Source organism: Amphiprion ocellaris, chromosome 13, assembly GCF_022539595.1.
Source record: "Amphiprion ocellaris isolate individual 3 ecotype Okinawa chromosome 13, ASM2253959v1, whole genome shotgun sequence".
NCBI classification, from domain to species: domain Eukaryota; kingdom Metazoa; phylum Chordata; class Actinopteri; family Pomacentridae; genus Amphiprion; species Amphiprion ocellaris.
Window position 1 is genome coordinate 3,710,723 of NC_072778.1, and position 19,155 is coordinate 3,729,877.

The window sequence follows — 19,155 nt, forward strand, 5'->3', positions numbered from 1 at the left end:
TTTTCTTTCAGTTGACGAGGCAGAAATTCAGATGGTATGATTGTACATCAATTCAAGGGTAAATAACTGACAAAGTATGTGTATGGTAGACAGAGAGCCCCTGCAGACATCAAACTGGAACCAGCACAATCCAAAACACCCAAAAGCAACCAGCACTCTGTACGAAAACCTTTGAATGATATCCAGCTGTACATGAACGTTGTCTTCATATAGTTCAAGTTGTTAATGCCATATTTTTGACTTGTAGGTTAGTAGTTTTGTTCCTTAAATACACTCAGTTTGACAATTTGTTGCTTAGATTTAAACTTAAACTGTCAAAGTTAGTCATCGACTCGTTGATGGTCGTTGGTACACAACTAGTCAGCTAATAATTTTTGTTATTCGTCCCAACCTTATATTTAAGGAACCACCATAGTGCCTCACTGAAGGATGTCAAATTGCTGTTTTGGAAAATGACCTGGCTTTAATTTTTAAGTCCACTGCACTGGCACCCCCATCATCAATCTGTCATAATGACTGTATGTTACCTAAACCTTAGCAAGCTCATGTGGGAATACAATGACAAATTACTTCCTGAACACTTGATTTAACGTACTTCATACTTCACCAAACTTGATTCAAGGATGTAGCTTTCTTCCAACAGCCCACCTCAGTCCAGCTGCAGATCTTTGTTTTAGAATTTAGCAAAATGTCGTAATGCTCAAAACTTAACCAAAAGTGTTCATTGTTGAAATGTTTCATCAGCCCTAGACTGAATTTTAAACGTCAACTTTTATGCTTCTAAAATACATCAACAGAAGCCATTAGAGATGGTTGGATTTAAGGCGTACATGGGTTGTCTTGCACAGTAAAGACAATAAGTCTATGTTGTCTCTGCATTTTCCTATGGACATTATACTGGAATAAATACAAACCTCAGTCTAACCTCAGTCTACGTCCTCGGTACTGTGTCTCCTTGCAGGACTACAGAGTGAACATCTTCTTGAGACAGCAGTGGAACGACCCTCGGCTGGCCTACAGCGAGTACCCCGACGACTCGCTGGACCTCGACCCCTCCATGTTGGACTCCATCTGGAAACCTGACTTGTTCTTCGCCAACGAGAAGGGGGCCAACTTCCACGAGGTCACCACCGACAACAAGCTGCTGCGCATCTCTAAAAACGGCAATGTGCTCTACAGCATACGGTGAGTGGAGGAAGTCTGCTGTTTTATGTTCCAACTGTGAGAGCGCCTGGTTGTTAAACTGATTACTGCAGCACGCACGCACCTTAAAGCTTCCATTTGGTTGTTTTTGATGAGGACAAGCAAACTTTGCACAGGATGTTTTCAAAAATTCAAGTCTGAACACCATATTGATGCCACAGAAACAACACTTTTATGTTTGTGAGTTTCTGCAGGTTGGTCCATGTTTTTTTTTCTGTAAGTCATCCATTTTCCCACATGTTTGATATGATGAATACCTTAAAATACGATGGTATCCATGAGCTTCAGCCAGTGTTGCTATAAAGAAGAAGCTAGCCAGACCTGCTAAACAGAGCCATAGCAAATTCATGACATTTTCATGAAATTTTTACTACAACTTGGGAACAAAACATGGCAACACATCTGGTGAAAGTTTCCAAAAATCACCCAAAATGTGAAAATGAAGCGGTTTAAACTATTGATGCCCAATATGATCTTTAAAGTCATCATTTGAGTTGTTGTGAAATCGAACTAAATTGAACTGTGGTAAGGGCTGTTTATGAAGACATACTTTAGTTTGCTTACTTGATTATTTTGCTTAAAATTGTGCATAAAGTGAAACTGTACTAAGCTCGTTTGTTATTTTGTTAAGTAAAAACAACATGAAGGAGCAGCCTCAATGCAGAACAACATGTTTCTTAATGAACTACAAAGCTATTGAGGTGTCAAGCACATACATTGAATTGATTTTAATAACTTTATTGTCGTTGAGGTGTTCTTAAAATGACATTGGATCAGGAGTCAATATAGGCAGATTCTCAGTATTAAACGACTCAGATCAGATCAAAGTGTTTGAAATGTACACTACCATTCAAAAGTTGGGCATTGCTGAGAAATGTCCTTATTTTTGAATGAAAAGCTTTTTTTTTCAGTGAAGATAGCATTAAATGAATCAGAAATACAGTCTAGACATTGTTAATGTAGTAAATGACTATTCTAGCTGGAAACAGCAGATTCTTAATGGAATATCTCCATAGAGGTACAGAGGAACATTTCCAGCAACCATCACTCCTGTGTTCTAATGCTACATTGTGTTAGCTAATGATGTTGAAAGGCTCATTGATGATTAGAAAACCCTTGTGCAGTTATGTTAGCACATGGATAAAAGTGGGAGTTTTCATGGAAAACATAAACTTGTCTGGGTGACCCCAAACTTTTGAATGCTAGTGTGTTTAATATTCTATGTTTCTTCTAAAATAAAATGAACGTGTCTTTAAATGACTAAAACTACAAGCTCTGCTACAAAGCACTTGTTTCCTACACTGGAACACATTTGAAGAGTGACAAAGAAAAAGTGTAGCAAGGAAAAAATTTCAAGAATTAAGGTGAGGGTTTATGGTTTGGAAGGTGCACAGAAATGATCAGTTATAAAACCGTGTTAAAAGATAAAAAGTGACTTTCAGAGACCTTCATCCCTTGCTTTAGAGTTCTCTTATTGCATCAAAGTTGGAGGTTTTCATTTCCTATCAGTCTCTACTTCTTTGCTTCTTCTTTTTTTTTTCCTTTGGATCTCCAAGACATTCTATTCAAGGCTCTCAGAGTTATAGCCTCCTTCAGCCGACAAACCTTTTAGCCTGCCAGTGCCTCCTCCTCCTCCTTGCTTTTATTGCGTCTGCTCAGGGGCACATGAAAAACCTAGCAGCAGCAGCAGCCATGGTAATCTACTCAGCCTGTTAGTATTCCAGCAGTGAGTCTGATCCGTTATCAACCTCAGTTTTCACCTTCATGTCCAGCAGGAGGAGGAGTGAGATTGGTCCTTTATAAATACCGTCAGAGCAGGGATGAACCCTTGCACTTCTCTGCTGCTACTTTCATTTTTTAACTTGACAACATCAGAATGAACCCTCTGTTGATCAGCTTGATCTCAGAGGCGACGAGTGGGCTCAGGATATTAAACCGTCCCGGGGGAAGAGGGAGAAAGTGGGTGTTGTAAATGTTGTTTACTCTCTTTTTTGATGTTTATCGCTCAGCAGTAGAGCAGCGCCAGGAGAAGTCATGACCGACAGTCGCTTCTGCTCCGAGACCAAAGGGAACTTTTGGAGATTGGATGACCAGATTTAGATGTAGTCCAATCTCCCGCTGCTTGATGTGTTGTCTCATTTGTGCATGCGGGGTGCTGTATCAAAGGGAAAACTTATGATTATTTCATTTCAAGAATTCGGTTTGAAAATGGATCGTGCACTTTTTAAGAAAGACCAAAAAGTTTATTCGACGTTTTGTCAATAAAAGGGAATCAAAAATGCATATCTTATGTTAGCGTGCTTGATATTTTATTCAAATGTCGAAAGTTCACAAAAACATGAAGATCATATGAATCATTAGAAGTTGCACGAAACAATCATTAAGCTACAAAGTGTAAAGGAGGCAGCGGTGTGACACTATGCAGCCCAGTGTTGGAGGTACATTTGTCCACAGCACAAACAGTATTATTGTGACAAAAGAAGCTGTAACTTTGTAAGATGCCTATGTTTCTTTTTTTTCTCCAGATGTCTTTCAACCCGTTCCCTAAACCCAACCAGTTAGTCTCGGTGTATAAAATTAACCAAGTATTTTCGCAGCATAAACAAAAGTAAACAACACTGACACAACACAATCGACCAAACAGGAGTGTGTTTAGGTGTCCTCCACACCTCTAGAAACCTGAATTTGTGGCGTTTTTTTTTTTTTTATATATGTGAAGTGAAACAAATTCTCAAGCTATGATGTGGATGCAGACAAGTAGAAAACAATGGACCCGATAGATAGATAGATAGATAGATAGATAGATAGATAGATAGATAGATAGATAGATAGATAGATAGATAGATAGATAGATAGATAGATAGATAGATAGATAGATAGATAGATAGATAGATAGATAGATAGATAGAACTATGAAAACCATTTAAAATACGGGCAAATAATGATACTTTTAGCCGGTTTAATCCTATAGAGCCCACGTCGTAGATTGATTCTGTTCATTTTGTCTTTTATTATCTTATATTAGATTAGCAGTTCTTTTTTTCGGACAAAGTCAGTAAGGATGAGTTTTTTACTTTGCTGACATGTTTCGACTACATCTGCAGTCTTCCTCACAGCATCATCTGACGTTTGGTGACGTGTCCTTTTTATCAGGTGAACACAAAATCTGATGTTTCCAGCTAGAATAGTCATTTACCGCATTCACAATGTCTAGACTGTTTCTGATTCATTCAATGTTATCTTCATTGAATAAAAAAAATGCTTTTCTTTCAAAAAAAGGGACATTTCTAAGTGACCCCAAACTTTTACTTTATAGTAATGTATATGAATACATTTTGTGAGCTCAATAAGTGGTCACTGACAGCGTTATATGTAATGCTTTACACATTACTAATTAGTTTTTCAGGATGTAGTGCATTAGGATACTTTATCTATTTAGTCCCTTCAAAAAGTCATTTATTGAATTGCGTGTTGCTTTTGTTTTTACTGCACAACATCACCAAAGATGCGTGGTCACATATAGCCCAATAACATTATGAAGTTAAATCTTTCAGATACCTGTATATAAGCACAAATCATTATCTTAATAAATATGAGCTCTTTCTTTTATGCTTTTTAGTCAATCATAAACACAAAGGTGACAGCAAAGTTGGTGGAAACCAGCCCAAAGAGCATGCACCGAGTCCCTCACTGAACTTCCTAAAGTTCACACACATGAGATCTGTTTGATGCAATCATTTCCACCTTTCCACCCCACAGCACAGTCTCCTCTCTCAGCATAAATGATGCCACAGATCCACTCTGTTCCACTCTAAGCCGTCTCTCCATTAGACCTGCTCGGGCTGCTCCATCCCAGCCATTGCTATCTATGCAAGCTGCGACCCAATCTCAGAGACGCTGGGAGAAAATAGCATAAGTCTGGAGATCTTCCAGACCTCATTGACTCTTCTATCTACCATTTGCCTCCAGCTTAACTTCTGCAAAAATGGCATTTTTCCATGACAATATCAGCACTAGGAAAATTATTTTCCACCTTTTGGAGCCTCCCTATCAGCTGATGACTTAGCATCCTTCTTTAACAACTATTAGGATCCAATTTACAATGCATCTTGTCCTGTAAGGGCGTTTCACTTCCTGATCTTTCCCCACAGTTTTTAATCCAGCCAAGTTGAATGCACCTCGGTCTGAAAACATACATGCTCTTTTTCACTGTTACCTTTCTGAAACAGGGTTTTGAAAAAGAAGATTTCAAGTTCATAAAAACTATAATTACAACAAATTTCTTGTAATTATGTTAAATGTTGAAGCTATTACAAGTAAGAACCAAGTAGTTTATTGACATGTTTGGTCATTGTTAGTGTTGCACATAGTTTTGTGCAACCGTTCGGCAATTAGCAGTTAGCAGTTGGTACTTGCGTCTTAGATGAAATCTGCTTGTATAGTCTCTGTCTGTGGTGAGCAGTATTTTAGCAGTTAGCATTAGCATGTAGCACTAGCAAGTTTGGTAAGTTGGCTTGTATAGTTTCTTTGTCAGTGGCAAGTTTGCTTTGGATATTGTAGTAGTCTTGCAGTTAGCATTAGCATTTAGAGTTAGCATTAGTAGGTTTGGAGAGTCTATATGTATGGTTTCTTTATCACTTTTTAGCAGTTGGCACAAGGTATTCAGCATCTTGCCCTCGCTAACTGCTAGCATCGGCACTGGTCACTACCTGGAGCGTCTCCTATACGGGCCTGGGCCAGTTGAACGTGGCAGTGCTGTTTGGATTGTGTAAGGCCGTGTGAACTGGCACTAGAGGGGGTGAAATCTGGGATGCCAGAGTTCACCGCCTAGCCTCCTGGAGGACATTGAAGGGAGGTTTCCACTGATGACCCCCAGAGATGTGTTGGAAATCACTGCTCATTGGTGTGTATAGTGATGGGTCAGGAATCCTAGGTCTTTCACTGAGTGTGCATCTTTCTTGTTTGGAGCTCAAGTGTCTTGTGTTTAAATTAACTAAGATACACTGGCCTTGATTCCTAACATGTCCATTTAATGAAGCCCAAGCAGTTTCTCTGTGTTTTTATTCACTCCTCTCACATTGTTACTTACTGTGGGCTCATATTTCATGATAATATGAAATCCTGCACCTCTATGAAAATGGCTAGAAGTAGAAACAACTCAAACATGTATTTTGTGCAGATTGACACAGTTGTAGTACCATAAATCATGAAAAGTTGAATTTCAGGAGAGTTGAAACTCTCTGAGAAGGAGTGTCCAGTCCTCAGTTCTGACCCTGCTGGACTTATCAGGTTACTTTGATTTAAAATTCACTTGTCCACCCCATCCAAGATATATCTGATACCTACCTTTACATAACATTCATTCTGAGTTAAACGTCAAGAGGACGAATCCACACATGACTTTCTTTCCACTGAGGTACCACAAAAATCTCACCTGCCCTTCTCAGCATACACTATCCATCTAATCTCTCGTAGTATAGAACTCTGTCCCTTGTTTTGGACAAACTTTCCACCAAATTAATACATTTGAATGTAAATGAGCACATTTAATCTCTTCTGTCTCTCATATACACTCTACACAGCATGCACACAGACCTAAATGTGATATTATACTTAGATTCAGATGACTTTTTTAATCCCTGGAGGGAAATTTAATTGTTACAGCAGCACGGATATTCAATAAAAGGGTAAACCATGAGACAACGCAGCTTATTAGGGTATAAAGTGAAGGTAAAATAAATTGAAATGAGGTTAAAAAATATAGACAATATAATATAGAAAAAAAATCAACAGAATATACAAGAGTGACAGAATGTGCAAGTGACATAATACGTTATATTATATACAATTAACATAATAAAACGCAAAAAATAATCAGATAGTTTGATAAAAAAAAAGAGTATGTAAAATATAGAAAAGGACAGGAAGTGCAGCACCAAGTTGACAGCAATAATGTGGTAATTTTAAAGTAAAGAAAATATAAATTTAGATGTTCTTCTATAACATTATCACACAATCCGACACATTTTAGACTCTGACATTTGATTTCAGGTAACTCGATTTGACTAAGCCTTGATTCTCCTTGTATAAGATTTAAAAATTGCATTTAAGATAAAGGTTTCCACACAGATTGTTGAGTTAAAGGAGTATCCAGACTTGTACTCAGAACAAAATTCTGGTTTTTAATCATTAGTAAGGCTAAAAAAATGGATTTCCCTTATAACCTGACTTGTTGTTAAGCAAAAGCACAAAAGCATAAACAGGGTTGGAGGTCCAAGTGGCTGTCACGCTCCAGGACAACGAGGACCGCCGCTACCTACGTCAGCGTTTGGCGTTTAGGCGTCACGATGCAGCAGACAGAAAACCACAGAGCCGAAACCTCTTTTCTGGGAAAGTGGGACATCTGCTGAGGCTCCGCCATGTGTGTAATACATATTCAGCATCCTGTCAAGGATTTGTAGCAATGTGCAGACGCAGCAGAGTTTATCTGGTACATCAGGCCGACCGGACGTGTGTGTGTTGTAGCAGCAGCCGTCCTGTTAGAGCGGAACAGAAGGACCGAGTGTGTTCGGAGAAATCACCTTCTGCAAGCCGCGACAACCTGCTGACAGCTCACATGCTGCAGATTCACAAAACTGGAGCTGGAGAGGCAGTTTTTTAGGTTTTATGAGCAAAACCAGCACACTTGTACATAGCAGAAATGCTATTATGATGACATTTGTTAACCTCTACTGTATGATAATTACATGTAACATAGTAGAGCATTATTTGCACATGTATCTAGGATGTACAATCAATAATAATATTTGAGGATTTGAAGGCTTATAGTTCATTTTTGGCCTTACAACTAACAGTTAAGTGAAAAAACAACCATTAGGGATCTTTTTAGGATTCATTCGAGAACTTCGTTCATGGTAGCTTAATTTTAAAGTTTACTAGGATATTTAAACATCATGTAATATGCACATTCATGGTTCATTTTTGGCCTTACAAACTGAAATTAAGTGAAAAACAACCATTAGGCATCTTTTTAGGATTCATTCAAGAACTTTCTTCATGAAGCTTAAATTTAAAGTTAACTAGAATATTTTAACACCATGCAAATGCAGGTTCATGGTTCATTTTTGGTCTTACAAACAGAAATTAAATGAAAAAAAACGAAAACTTGGCATCTTTTCAGGATTCATTCAAGAACTTCCTTCATGTTAGCTTAGGTTTAAAGTTATTCTAACAATAAGTGGGATATTTTAACATCATGTAATATGACTGACAGCTTGTAAATGGACCATATGGTGAGAGTTTTTCTCAAACTTGGAGATTTTGTATTGGAAAACGTTGTTTTTTTGCATGCATTAGTATCACATTGCTAAATTGCTAATTATTGATAACTGAATAGTTCTGACTGAGCATTATAATATCTGCTGGAGCCACATTTTCTTGTCATTTCTGACAATTTACAGACTGTGCAGTAAATGGAAAGTAAAAAGTAGATTGATTTATATATTTAAAAATAAATCAGTGGTTTTATCTCTAATGGGTTCTGTTATATCTGGAATTACATTTTTAAATAAACAGCTCCCAAAACCAGTTTTATATCAGCTAATATTGAGATCTAATGAGTGGAATAGAGCTGTTAATTTCAGTGATGCATCTTCTCGGTTGTAAACAGGATTTTTCCATTAATTTCCAGGAAAAAAGTTGACTTTTGCGGAGATACATTCTCGCCATGTGACAGCAGTAATTAATTTGGGTGCCTGGGACTCCTAATGTGTCACCACGTCCCCCAACATTTTAATTTTCAGAGTTTCACTGCTCAGCCTCACATCAAAACAAGATTCATTCCCCCGTCGCTCCACGCGTGCTCAGCTGCAAGGTTTTATCACGTCAGTCCTCCAGCACAGAAGAAGATTTGGAGTTTGGAGTGAAACTGTGACCTCCGATGTGACGTTCCTGTTGGTATTTTCTGCGGGTCTGCCCAGTGTTACCATTAGTACCGCAGGAGTACAACGTTTCAGGCTTTTATTATTCACAATAATTCCACAGGAAAGACAGAAAAGTAAAAATGCATTGGTCAATTTTTCAATATTATATACACAGTCCTTCTTACTGAATCATAAATCTTTAAACACAGGTTCAGAGTAAATAAATAGGTGTTCTTTTTCTGTGGAAAGAGTAATTTTTCACAATAATTACTCAAACAGAAGCAAAAAGTGCATCTATTGGGGAGTATTGTCAGCCCCGGATCCAAGAAAAATCAACATTTTCCCACTTTTTCCAGTTTCCAGCTTCAAACTGGTTGCTGGAATTCAAGTTAAACCAATTTCACCTGTCCAGCATTATATGGACGTGTCCTATAATGGAAAATAAAATGCACCATAAATCACTGAATCAGAGGACCAAGATGCATCAAGTATAAACGTCCAGAAATAGCTGAAAATCAAAACGACACTCGTTTGTTTTGCCCAAAATCCAAATGAAAGCGTCTCAGATCGACGTTTATTTAATCAAGCATCTTATCGCAGAGATAAAAACAAAAAATCTTCACTTGAGATGCATTTTAACCAGATAGTCTTCCTCATTCATGTGTAATAAATGATTTAAATCATCAAATCAAAACTGTCGCCGTTGTAATCAATTTAATTTTCTACTTGTTCCGGCAATAATCCCCTTTAAATTGGAGTTAATCGCATTGCTTCATGAAGGCCGATATCTGTTATTTCATTTATACTTTCATCTGTGCTGGTTTTTATCATTTAATTGATTTGACTTAACCATCAAATCTTTTTTTTCTTTTCTCTCTTATGAGCAAAGCTCCTTTGTTATCTGTGCTGCTTTTTTTTAAGTCGAGCATTAAAACCGAGTGTTTGCTAATTAATTCATTTCCTCTATTGTTTCACTGGATAATAGACTTGAGTGAAATAATTAAAATATGTCCCCGAAATGCACAAATTTGGAGACTTTTAAGTTTAATCTCTTCCCAATGATCTTAACTGTTGGTGCTCAGTGTTTGGTGGTCTTTATGAGTCACTCTGATAGAGCTCAGGGTAATCCTCTTAGTCTAAGTGATGCTATGTGTGTGTGTGTGTGTGTGTGTGTGTGTGTGTGTGTGTGTGTGTGTGTGTGTGTGTGTGTGTGTGTGTGTGTGTGTGTGTGTGTGTGTGTGTGTGTGTGTGTGTGTGTGTGTGTGTGTGTGTGTGTGTGTGTGTGTTTGCAGAATAACACTGGTCCTGGCCTGTCCCATGGATCTGAAGAACTTCCCGATGGACGTCCAGACGTGCATCATGCAGCTGGAGAGCTGTGAGTAATTAAACACACACACACACACACACACACACACACAGCGAGCGGCGGCGCATCAGTCGATCAGTCACAGCAGCCGGCAGGGCCAGAGATATGGTATAGATTTCTCTGTGGCCTTTTCATTCTGTGAGCAGACGTGAGAGGAATCTGAGAGACCGGAGCTGAATTTCAAAGAGCTCTGGTGCTTCAACAAAGGGTCGGCCGTCATAAATCACAGACGGAACGATACAGTGCTCACTGGTGTCATACTTGGGTTTGATTTCAGCTCTGTTTATTTGCCATCAAAAAGAAGCGATAGACGTCTAATCAAGTACATCGTGTTTAATCTCGGCATCACCGACGAGATGCGTTTTAACGGAAACAAACGTGTCTCCTAGAAAAAGAGGGGATGTTTTAGTGGAGTGAAGATGGCAGAGGTGGTTGGGATGTAGGGTGGGCGTACAGAGCTTTCCACTCTCATACCAGACACTCAGGCTACGTGTCCACAGGGCCGTTTTTGTCTCAGATGGAGACATGGTGCATCTGAATATCACTGCTTGGTGGGCGTGTCACTAGGGGGCCACTAGCTGGTCACATGACAGCCTGTAAGACCTTCAGTCCAGTAGAAGCGTCGGACCAACAGGGGGCTCGGTCGCAAACTTTATCAGTTCAGCAAAAAGTATTTCTGAAAGCATTTGAGGCAAGAAATTAGCTGCTGAATCTGTCCTCGTTTTAATTCAGCGACAGCTAGTTTAGACGTTTTACGAAAGTTTTGCGATTCGTCAGACCTCCTGTCCCCGCACTGGATTTGCATAAAGTAGAAGTTGAGTGTGCTTCATGAGCTGTGGGTAGCTTTGGGGTGACGCACCACATCATAGCTCAAAACACGCCGCAATGTGGTGCGTTTCACATAGACAATGAATAGGATGGGAGATATTGATGGATCCTGTGGGAACTTACCTTCATACCAGACATTAAAGCTATGTGTCCTCAGGGCTGTTTTTTCTCGCATGGAAACACGCCGCATCTGAATATCACCCGGTTGGTGGGCGTAAACTAACAGGCCACTAGATGGTCACATGACAGCCACTTTAGCTTCAGTCCAGTAAACCAAAACAGTTCAGCAATAAATATTTCTGAAAAGAACACTAACCCTAACCCATCCTTCCTTCTTAATTCATTTCTGTCTTATTGCTTCCCTTTCATCCCACTTCTTGTTTGTTTTTTCTTCTGATCTTTTCCTTATTTTTTTCATTTCCTTCGTCCTCTACTTGTTTCATTGCTTTCTACCATGTGTTTTTTTTTTTTTTTAACAGATGTTTTCTTACTCCTCCTTGTTTTTCTACCTTTTCTCTTCCTGTACTTTTTCACTTTATGTGAAACCTTCAAACTAGAGATGTCAGATGTTTACAAAGTGCTAATTTTTTGGATTCTGCTGATAGAAGACACACTCCTCGGTAGAGATGCAGACATTCCCTCTAGCATCATGAACACATCATACAATGGTCAGCAGCTACATATTATAGTATATACGGTGATATAGTGCATGGAAGTGGCCCTGCAGGTGGATGAACTCCTCACTGGGTGACTTTGCCTCAGCCAGGTACAGAAAGATCATCTTCCTCCTCAGAGGAAGAAGACTAAAATAAAAAACCTGCAGAGCTGTGAAAGCGGTCTAACGTCCTCCTCGCTGCTCTCTCCTGCAGTCGGCTACACCATGAACGACCTCATATTCGAGTGGGATGAGAAGGGAGCCGTGCAGGTGGCTGACGGCCTGACGCTACCTCAGTTCATCCTTAAAGAGGAGAAGGACCTGCGCTACTGCACCAAACACTACAACACAGGTGAGTGGAACCAGCACCAAATGATGGACAAGTAGAATTCATAAAAGCTTCTTAACAGACGTGGGAAACAGATGTGTTTTAAGAATTTCCTTTATCAGCTGTCACAGTTATTTGATTTTACATAGTAATGGGATTATAAGTAGTAAAGGGATTATCCTCATCTAGCTGCATTGAAATCCCAGTTAATTCTCTTTGTTTTATACATTTTTTGCAAATATATTGAAGTGTATTAGCATGCTCCTGCTCCAATTAATACATTCTATATGAGGAAACAACTGCAATCAAGTCAACCGATGTTCATGAACACGTCACAGTAACATTACAAATTCACCCAGCAAGTTTAAATATTAAGATTAAGACTCCACAGTACTATATAACATCCAAATTGACCTGAACAATTACAGTATTAGAGCTAAGACCCTGCATTTTGTTATGTATTTTTTAATTTTTTATCAAGTTTCATTTAATTAAGTTGGATTATTTTTGAAGAAGAATTTCTCCTCTTCAGAAAATCACAAAAAAAAGGAAACATATGAGCGAAGAATTTCTCATCTTCATAAAATCACGAAAAATTGAAAAAAAAATATGGAAACATATAAACAAAGAATTTTCCATCTTCGTAAAATCATAAAAAAATTACAAAAATAGATAGAAACTTGGGAGCAAAGAATTTTTCATTTATAAAATCTCAAAAAAACGCAAGAAATATGCAAGCATATGAGAAAATTTGCTTTGTTTCAGACATGCCACAGTATCATAAAGGCAACACAGAAAATTAAACACAGAATACAAAAACAACAAGCCGAATCCGAATCCTAAAATGAGTAGATGAAGTTATTACCTCCTACCCACTAAAGCCTTGCATCTCAACTCTTCCTGTTTCCTGTTTGCATCAAGCTTTTTACTTTTATATCTCTTTAGAATCTCTAGAACACATTTATGTTTCCACATTATTATATTTTTCAAACAATCGTTTTCTGTATTCCTTTTCAAATTGTTTTATAACATGTTGAGTTGTTCTCGTTTCTATCTCCACTTCCTCGTCTGTGACAGCGGTTCTTCTTGGAGGCATCTGGTTTAAAGTCTTCAATTTTCTCCATACTCCACAATGAAAGGCCACCTGTCTGCTGTTGTTTCAAATTTTCCTAAATTCAGCAGTCTGTACCTTTTAAAAAAACATGTTCTTTCCTTAACGTAGTCCACTCACAACCAACATTCACAGCAAACATTCCTGATTCAATTCAATCCAGTTTTATTTATAGAGCGCAGATTCACAACATCTGGCATCTCACAGCGCTTATCATAGTAAGATACAGACTTCATCGATTATAAACAGAGAACAGAAAACCCAACAATCTAACGTTGCCTTTGGATTCCTTATGAGCGACCATGGAAAGGAACAACAAAAAAAAACCTCAGTCAGAACCAGGTATGGGTAAGGCGGCCACTATCCAACAAAATGATTTATTACACCTGTTTACAGAATTAATTTAAAACTTCACGTTAATACCTACAAATATATATAGAAAGGTAATCCAAAAATCCCTCAATTAATAAGAAATATTGATTAGCTTATCAGAATTGATGCACGTTCTGAATAAAGCTGCAACAAAAGGCATTAAATATTCACCAAAAAATGACTTTTAGGTGACAATAAAAGGCAAAAATGGTGTAGTAGGTTGGACTTTTTTGCAGTACGAACTGTAATATTTGACCTCATCACAAGCAAATGCTGATCTGAGCGATGGTGATGACTTTCTTCAATCAAGTTGACTCTTTGACTGAAGTGAAACCTACAAGATCGCTCAGACACGTTGTGCACAGAAGAAAAATGACACTTCCTCACAGTGGATATGTTTAGTTTCTAATCCCAAACCCACCTCTGCTGCCGTGTCTCTTTTTCATTTCCGTTTAATGTTTCTGCACCGCTCCGTCATTTTCATTTCTCTCTCCTGCTTATTCCCTCTCTCTGAAAATAGATATATTAGCTTTAAAAGATAAAGAAAAGAAAACCTAGAGGCAAACAGGCGTAAGGGAGATGTAACTCAAAATTTCCTGACGGAGAATATTATCTATTTCCAGCCATACTGGGAGGGAGGCGGTAAAAATGTTTGCCTAGAGACTGAGTCAGAGTCAGAGAGAGAATTTCATATGAAATATGGAAATAACTGTACTGAAATAGAAGTACATATTTCCTCTTTTTATTTCTTTTCCTTCCAGTGTCATAAAACTTTCAGTGAAAAAAGAAAAAACACTGCAGGGTGCAAACTTTATTTCAGGGATGAGGTTAACTTAATAACCTTTACGATTTAACATATAGATGTGGTTTAATATTCATAAAAATGTGAACTTACAGAAAACAGTGAAAGTAAAGGGGTAGAAATTGGGAAATAAAGGAGAAAAAGCAAACTAAATAGAATTAGAGGGGGATAAAAAGAGAAAGAAGGGTGGAAATAGTTGAGAATAAAGACGGCAGGAGTAAAATATCTGCATCATGCCACGTGGAAAAGAAGCAGAAACAAGCGAGAGCAGCAGAAATCACAGAAACGAGGAGAATCTGGCCGCGGACGGACGGTGGAGGACGGAGGCGGCCGCCTCGATCTGGTTCTCCCTCCAGGTCCTCCAAGTGTGGCTGAAAACCATCTGTCCAGTCCACCAAGCCAGCCCACAGAAAACACAAATATGTATTTAAAAGTCACAATGTGTAGCCGACTGCCCACAAAAGACAGAACACACACACACACACAGAGCTGCAGAGGTTGATTTTTATGTAATTTTAGGTTTATTTAGGCAACTCTTAGCTTTAATGTCACCTTTATTTAATTTTTCAGTTGTATTTCTTAAAATTATCACTGTATTTTATTAAATTATAATTGAATAATGTTCTGGATAGAGCTTTATTCCTCAAACACTTTGAAAAACTGAAAATTCATTAAATCATGGCCCTCGTGCTCACTGCCGCCTTGTTGTTGGATTAGGAAGAAAAGTCGTCTTTGTGACTTTGCACAGAAGGTCAACAGAACAACATAGCCGAAAAGACTTTTCTTCTCTCTATTCTTATTCATCTGTAGAAGCCCTGGATTAGTTTTCTTATCAAAAGAAAATAATACAGCACAAAAGCAAATCAAAATGTGAGGGAAACACATTTCAACGAAAATACAAAAGTGACAGGTCTGAAGAAAATCCATTTCTAAAAACGCCACTGGTCGAAGTCTGTGTGTGTGTGTGTGTGTGTGTGTGTGTGTGTGTGTGTGTGTGTGTGTGTGTGTGTGTGTGTGTGTCTGTGCGTGTGTGTGTGTGTGTCTGTGTGTGTGTGTGTGTCTGTGCGTGTGTGTGTGCGTGTGTGTGTGTGTGTGTGTGCCTGTGTGTGTGTGTGTGTGTGTGTGTGTGTGTGTGTGTGTCTGTGTGTGTGCGTGCGTGCGTGCGTGCGTGCGTGCGTGCGTGCGTGTCTGTGTGTGTGTGTGTCTGTGTGTGTGTGTGCGTGCGTGCGTGTGTGCGTGCGTGTGTGTGTGTGTGTGTGTGTGTGTGTGTGTGTGTGTGTGTGTGCACGGCAGGCTCTGATTAGTTCAGATTCAGAGGCATCACTCACACAGAGGTTGACGTCTGCTGTCGCCACTGAGGAGATGAATGATCCACTTCCAGACGAAAAGCCTTGACACGACTCAGTACCGCACACACACCCATAAATCCACATCTACACACACACACACACACACACTCACAGACAATGGCGTGATAATCCACAGCAGCTTTGCTGTATAAATACATGTAAGTCTGTTCAGTCTCTGAGTCAAACTAACAACAGGTTTAATTCCTGTTTATGGTGTTTTTCTGTTGGAACAATTGAAACTGTGCAAACCTGAGTCATGATTGTTTGTTTAAACAGATTTAAACAGCTTACTGGACACTTCTTACCATTTTGTAAAAAGAAAGGATGCTAAGAAATGTTTCATGCTAAACATAAGTGAATTGATTACAAGATTAAAGCTGCTTCAACCAATTTAAACAGGAGGAAGAAAAATTAATGAAGTCTGTTTTAAATTTAAAGTTTGTGTTGGCAAACTTCCCTGCAAATGTTGGACAACACAGAGAGCAGCACAAATATAAAATTCTTCACAGTATCTGAGGTCTTTTCCAACATGAGATCATCTGCTGGTTCCTCCACTGAAGTTTCCTCGTCAGAAATAAATTTGTGACTGTAGTGGCGCTGGAGGCTCTGGATGATCTTTTCTTCTGAAAAATGAATCGATAATTAATTTTTATTGCCATTAAAGCAAGGGCAACAATACTCCTGCACCAGACTCAGCTAGATGATGCAGATTTAGTCCTCAGTCTGTGTTCCTGACATTATCTGAAAGCCAATTATTTACATTCTTTTACTAACTACGTTCTCAATTCCATTTTGAAATAAATGTGTTTTTTCTGCCCTTAAGGTAAGATTATGATGTACTAGAAAGGCTCCCAGTTTGAGGGAAGCATGCTATTCTTAGACTAAACTTTCATTTTCTCTAACTGTTTGGTTAGCTTTAGGAAAAAAAATCATACTTTGGTTGACTCTAACAGTGAAAACTCCTTGTTAACAGGTTAGGTTTAGGAAAATAGCACAGTTTTGGTTCAAATACGACATTTTCACCGCATGTTGGACGCTTCACCTTCATTTTCCAGTCTCACTTTATCTAATTTATGTCTGGTTGACTTAAAAGGAGCGACAGTAAAGCAGTAATTCAAGGATTCAAGGTTCTTTATTGTCATGCTAACACACGTATTCACATGAGCTGGCATGAAATTAGTGCTGGGGTTCCAGTTGGAAGTCAAAGTAATAAATATGAGAAATTACAAGCAATATAAACAATGCAGATAAATAAGCATGTATGTAAAAACTGTGCTATGAGGTATAATAACATGTATTGATTTGAAATGATCAATCACAAACAGAAAGCAACTGAGAATGTAGTTTAGTTGTACCAGAGCACCGTCTCCTTAAATCATCACAAATCGTCACTAAATATTTGCATTCTCAAACCCCGAACGACCTTCATTATTTAAAGTCCTCACATGATGCTAGTCCTAATGAAGCTGTATTCAATCAACTCGTCACAAAAAGACAAATTAATCGTCACTGAAGGGCTGATTATGGCTTTAATGGGAACGTGGAGTTGATAAAGTGCAAACAGCGCAGAGGTCAGAGGTCCTTAGCGTTTAGTTTCACATGTTGCAGGTTGGATGAGTTTGAGGTACAATAAATGTCCTGCAGAACCAAAACATCAAGCTAAAAGAACCCAAAACACTCCACAGAAGTGTGTATCAGTACTTAAGCCCCCCTCCAGCAGCGACTAACCCTGCATGTCCTGCTCAGACAGGAGTTCTTCAAGGGCAGCTCTCCTCCCTCCTTAGATACTTTTTTCCTTCTTTTTCTGCCTCTTTCTCATCTCATCTCCGGTCTATTACTCTCCAGCCAGGCTGCTCCTCTGTGTGTGTGTGTGTGTGTGTGTGTGTGTGTGTGTGTGTGTGTGTGTGTGTGTGTGTGTGTGTGTGTGTGTGTGTGTGTGTGTGTACGTGTGCATGCTGAGCGTGCACTCGCCTCGCTGCTTCTCAATCAAGCATTAAGAGGGAATTAAGGTGTCGTTTTTCCTCAGATTTATTAGCTGCAGTCTATTGTGACTCCAAGAGAGAGGGAGCTTTTCCCTCTATCTCCCTCTCCGTCGCTCTCCCGACTCTTTTTTCTTTTTTTATTTCCATCCATCCCCCTCATCCATTCCAACACATACACACACACACACACACACACGAAGAAAAAGCCCTGTTTGAAATACTAATTACGCTTTCTACTGCATTGCAGCGTGCTTTTGTTTCCTGGCGGACGATATGTTTGGAGTATGTAAGATCTAAAATATACACCGATGAGCCACAACATTAAAACCACCTGCACCTGAGGCTAAAACTGCTCCTTTAGGTCCACTGGGCTGCTGGATGGGGCCTTCATGGATCAGACTTGTACCAGTAAAAACTGTGTTGGTCCAAAAATATGATCTACTCCAGATTTAACCCATCTAAGCACAGAGGTTTTTGATCTGGACCTGGTCTAAAGTGGTCCAGATGCAAAAAATACACTAAAATCTCCACGTTTTTACATTTCTACACAGAATATAATAGTTTTCCATATCAAAAATTATATTTATATGTCTTTATCCTTTGTATGACAATCTATTCAAGATCTGACCCACCTAAGTTCACTGGTTTTTGATATGGACCTGGCCTAAAGAGGTCTAGATGGGGAAAAAATACACTAAAATCTCCATGTTTTTACATTTCTACACTGAAAATAGTGGTTTCCCAAATCGCAAATTCAGTTTTTTAGAGTCTTTGTTTTTTAGAGTCTTTAGGCTTTTTAGACAATCTATTCAAGATCTGACCAACCAAAGCTCACTGGTTTTTGATCTGGATCTAGTCTAAAATGATCCCGATGCAAAAAAAATAAATAAAAAAATTAAAATGCACAAAAATCTCCATAGTTTTACATTCTAGCAAATAAAATAATGGCTTTCCATATCCAAAATTATAATTTATAGAGTCTTTAGCGTTTGTATGACAATCTATTTAAGATTTGACCCAGGTTTTTGATCTGGACCTGGTCTAAAGTGGTCCGGATGGGGAAAAAAATGCACTGTAAAGCAGCCTTGAGCTCTGAAAGCAGGCTAGTAACTGGCTTAAAGAGAAGAAATATTCTTCGAGGTATTGTGAGGCCAATGGGTTTGTTGGTTTGAAACACTGTATTTGAACTGTTTCTATTTTGTTGTTTACATTTTCGATGGTAGAAATGGCACTTTTT

The 19,155-nt window shown here is 38.7% G+C and overlaps 1 protein-coding gene across 4 annotated transcripts in view; it reads left to right on the forward strand.

Moving 5' to 3' along the window:
* Nucleotides 1–19,155, forward strand: part of glra1 (glycine receptor, alpha 1) — a 153,817-nt gene that overhangs the window by 86,349 nt on the left and 48,313 nt on the right. For all 4 annotated transcript variants that reach the window (XM_035954791.2, XM_023284697.3, XM_023284698.3 and 1 more), the window contains 3 exons: nucleotides 962–1,185; nucleotides 10,418–10,500; nucleotides 12,189–12,326. In XM_035954791.2, coding sequence (XP_035810684.1) covers nucleotides 962–1,185; nucleotides 10,418–10,500; nucleotides 12,189–12,326 — 445 coding nt within the window. The remainder of the gene's footprint in view (nucleotides 1–961; nucleotides 1,186–10,417; nucleotides 10,501–12,188; nucleotides 12,327–19,155) is intronic.